The 3,805-nt window shown below is 33.9% G+C and overlaps 1 protein-coding gene across 3 annotated transcripts; it reads right to left on the minus strand.

Moving 5' to 3' along the window:
- Positions 1 to 749: 749 nt before the first annotated feature.
- Positions 750 to 3,160, minus strand: LOC114163016 (LOB domain-containing protein 25-like). 3 transcript variants are annotated; one of them, XM_028047061.1, is made up of 3 exons: positions 3,059 to 3,125; positions 2,822 to 2,962; positions 750 to 1,512 (listed from the first exon to the last, which is right to left on the minus strand). In XM_028047061.1, the coding sequence occupies exon 3, from the start codon at positions 1,498 to 1,500 to the stop codon at positions 919 to 921; it is 582 nt and encodes a 193-aa protein (XP_027902862.1). In that variant the 5' UTR covers positions 1,501 to 1,512; positions 2,822 to 2,962; positions 3,059 to 3,125; the 3' UTR covers positions 750 to 918. The 3 variants fall into 3 exon arrangements, with proteins under 3 accessions (XP_027902862.1, XP_027902863.1, XP_027902861.1); XM_028047062.1 differs by having other exon boundaries at positions 2,773 to 3,160; XM_028047060.1 differs by having other exon boundaries at positions 2,822 to 3,153.
- Positions 3,161 to 3,805: the final 645 nt, after the last annotated feature.

Below are 3,805 nucleotides of genomic sequence, written 5' to 3' on the forward strand. Positions count from 1 at the left end.
ACAATTCAAAACAAAGTTGGGATAGATTGCAGCACAGACACAGATTCAGAGAAACACTGCTCGTTTTCCTGTTAGTTGAGTTCATCAAACAAACACCACCCCCAATAATACCCACTGTGCTTTCCGAAGAACCTGTATAGAGCCATGACAAGTTGTTGTGATTAACACTTGAGATTGAGACTTGAGGTAGCTTCCTATATGTATATATATACTTTGAACTCAAGCGTAATATCTTGTTTCTGTGCCTGTGATTGTGACATTTTGCCAGTAATTAACTCAGCCTCTTCACTGTCACTGACACTATGGTTCTGTGCCTTTATTTTAGTGAAACTAAAGCAAATTAAGTCTGGTACGGGAAATTTTTGACGGTTGGTGAAGTTAATTAAATTAACTCAATGGGGTAAATAAGTAATTGAAAGAAGAAGGAGAAAGTAAAAGGGTGGTCCATGAAGAAGAGGAAAATTAAAGGGAGGGAATATATAGGGTAAGTAGGACTATAAGCGTCTAAGGCGTAGAGTTAGGCTTTAGAATCAAGTAACGTTATCGCTCATTTATTCTTAATCATAAACAATGACAGAGAATGTCAACTCCGCATGCTCACTGCACATGCCTATAGAGTTGCACTGAATACACAATAACAGTAGGTCTAGCAGTAGTTATAGCAGTAGTTATACATTACTATTACTATGGACCACCCACTTATTTTAGGTCTTAATAAACAACACATGTTCATAATCATCACCTACAAATCGAAACAAAAACCCCTTCAAATTAATTTAAGAGAAATTAAACAGTGCAGAACAGTCCAAAGGAGGCTACACAAGGCAGAGACCATGACTACATATTATAAATATTGCAGGGCCATGCCCTCATCAAGAGGCATAAACCCTAGATATGCAATATCGTTATTATTTCATTTCACAAGTTGTTATTACCTCCTCCTTCTCCTCCCCCATCGATATCTTCAGGAGGGGTATCAGTCCATGGAAGAGAATAAGGGTAAGAGTTGTGAGTGATGGTTGGAGAGGGCCTATAAAACCCACTTGCTTCATTTCCAAACCTTGCACTGATCAAAGACCTTTGGGGGGGCATTTGTTGAATTGTTGTTGGTGTCATTGGTGGTGGCACCGAAAGAGAGGGTGGAGGCATGTCATTGTAGGCATAGCGAAGGAGATCGGCATTGGCAGAATCAAGCTCCTTTTGGAGCCTTTGAACTTGTCTCTGCAGAAAAGAGATGGCTCCTACGCACCCATAAACTGGGTCTCTCACACGTGCCTCAGCTTCATAGGCAAGCGAGTTCACTGCATCTTCCCTCTGGTGTGGAAGAAGCTCGTTCAGAAGCTTCGTCACATTGCTCGCTCCGAATATCTTGTGCACGTTCGCGAACTTCTGAGGCTCTTCTGGTGGGAAGTAAGGTGCAAAGATGCACCCTGAAAGGCATTTCCTCCTCAAGAATTTGCAGGCAGCACATGGAGAATTGTAGGAGCTCGATGATGCCATTTTTCAATTTCCCTAAAAACCATAAAGATTCACATAAAATGAAATCAATTAACACAACAACTTTCCCTTCTCCACTGTGTACTCTTATTTTTTTCTTTTCTTTCATATTTTAAAGACCAAAAGTTTAGATCACAAGAAAGTTCAAGATATATAGGACCACCAACATCTACGAAAATTTAGCTGAAATTTCATATTTCTTATACTTTAGCGATCGAGTTAACATGGAATAGAACTCAAACTATAATTTTATACTATATAGAAAAAGTAGAAGACTGGCCAAATAGTCTATGTATTGTTCTCTAGTCTGCATTTTCACTTCCAAAATTATTATGAAAATGAATGGTAAAAAACAAAGAAAGAGAAAATTAGATCTGATTACTTCAGTTACACTTTCTTTTCCTTGTCAAGTTCGTGTTTAAGTTCTTTCTTCGATCAAAGGTATCAACTATATATATCCATATACTCATTATTGAATATTATTAGAAGGAGAATATATATATATATATATATATATATATATATATATATATATATTAAAAAATATTTTGAATTGGGACAACATTAATTAGTCTGATCTTTTAGCCCTTCATAATCCTTTCTTCCTGAGATCTCACAAGACCTTTCCCATTACAAACATATACGTACCAAAACATTGTAACTGGTTTAAATTTAAGGATTAGTTGTCACTTTCTTAAATTATATTATATTATAGGATGACCATCTTTATCCTTTCTTTTTCTTTAACAAACTTTCTTAATTCTTTTCTTAAAATATATTTTCCTTCTTTCCGTTCTCCCTTTATTTTTTTCTATTCATGAGAGTAGAAAAAAAAAAAAGATAATGAAGAGTTCTTAATTTTAATCTTGAAACTCCCTTCATACTGTTTTCTAATTTTCCCCCCTTAAGTGTCTGTGTATGTTCTATCTTCTTCCATGTTTGTTCATCAGAAACTTGCACACACACTAACACAGACAAGAAAACTTTATATATATATCTTTCTTGTTCTGGAATTGAGCTGCATGATAAAGTAAAAGCTCATAATTAAGTGAGTTGAATTAAGCAGGGATCTGGCTGCAGCAACGAGGCATGACTGCATAAAAAAAGCGTATGTAAAATGGAAAGAAAAAAAAAAAAAAAGCCCTAAACAGTGAGTTCTGAAAAGGATCCATTTTGTCTAGCTAGCACCCGGTACTTTACTCAAAAGAAGATGAAACAGAGAAAAGAAGTATAGATGCATAGAGAGAAGAAGGTAGAACATGAACATGATTTTACCTGTTTGTGATGTAGGTTTGGTTGATGAGAAGAAGTAAAAGGGAAGTACCTTTTCTTTTTTTTTTCCCTTGTGGGAGAGGGGCTTTAGAAGCTGCTGTTTTACCCTGAGAAGACAAAAGAGGCTTAGCCAATGAAAGATATAAGTTGCAGATTTTTGACAGGAAGAGCAGCCTTAAAGAGGAAACCCTAACTGCAAAAGAGAGACACAAAGTGAGAGAGATAAAGAGAGGAGAGTGTGGAAGGTGATAATTAAGTGGGAAAAGTTTATGAGGGAGAGAAGGCAAACAGCATTGAGTGGATGGAGAAGGAATGGATGCAAAAGACAAAGGTAATAAATGGAGGTACACTATAAAAGAATGACTATGACCTCCTTGCATCTAATAATAATATGTGCCCATGTCTCACATTCTCATTCCCTTTCTAATTAACCATGCACTTCCACTAAATTCTCAAAACCATTTCTTTTCATTTTTAGGTTTAACACTCAACAATGAGATCAAATCAACCATGTGTTCAAGAAAAAAATAATAATATGAAAAATGTTATAAAAAATATTATAAATGAATATATAACATATGAATCTACAAATTTAAGCACTTTCTCCCCAACAATTGTTCATTTCCTTTAAGGTAACAGTTTGCTCAAAGTTATAAATATATAAATGTTTATGATATTTGTTTACAACATCTTCATAACTATTAAGAAAATAATAATATTTTAAGATATTATTATATATGTCTATCTAATTTATATATGACACTTTCTTTTATAGAGTGATAAACCAGCTATAGGAAAATTAACATAACATGAACATTACTTTTAAATTTTTTTACTAACAAATATTAGTATTTGATAAGATAATGGTATATATATTCTCCTACAATACTTTTTTTAATCCTATAAGAAAAAAACAAGCACATTTAATACTTCAGACACAAAAATGTATTGAATTATCTCTTTATTTATTAAGATGATTATCAGAAAGATGTTGAACACTGAATTAAAATATTCTATTTATTATATAAAAAGATTA

The sequence above is a fragment of the Vigna unguiculata genome, chromosome 9, assembly GCF_004118075.2.
Source record: "Vigna unguiculata cultivar IT97K-499-35 chromosome 9, ASM411807v1, whole genome shotgun sequence".
NCBI lineage: Eukaryota > Viridiplantae > Streptophyta > Magnoliopsida > Fabales > Fabaceae > Vigna > Vigna unguiculata.

What these genes read in the sequence shown, in the direction of transcription:
- LOC114163016 (XM_028047062.1), bottom strand. Translation starts at nt 1,500, where the DNA reads ATGGCATCATCGAGCTCCTACAATTCTCCATGTGCTGCCTGCAAATTC.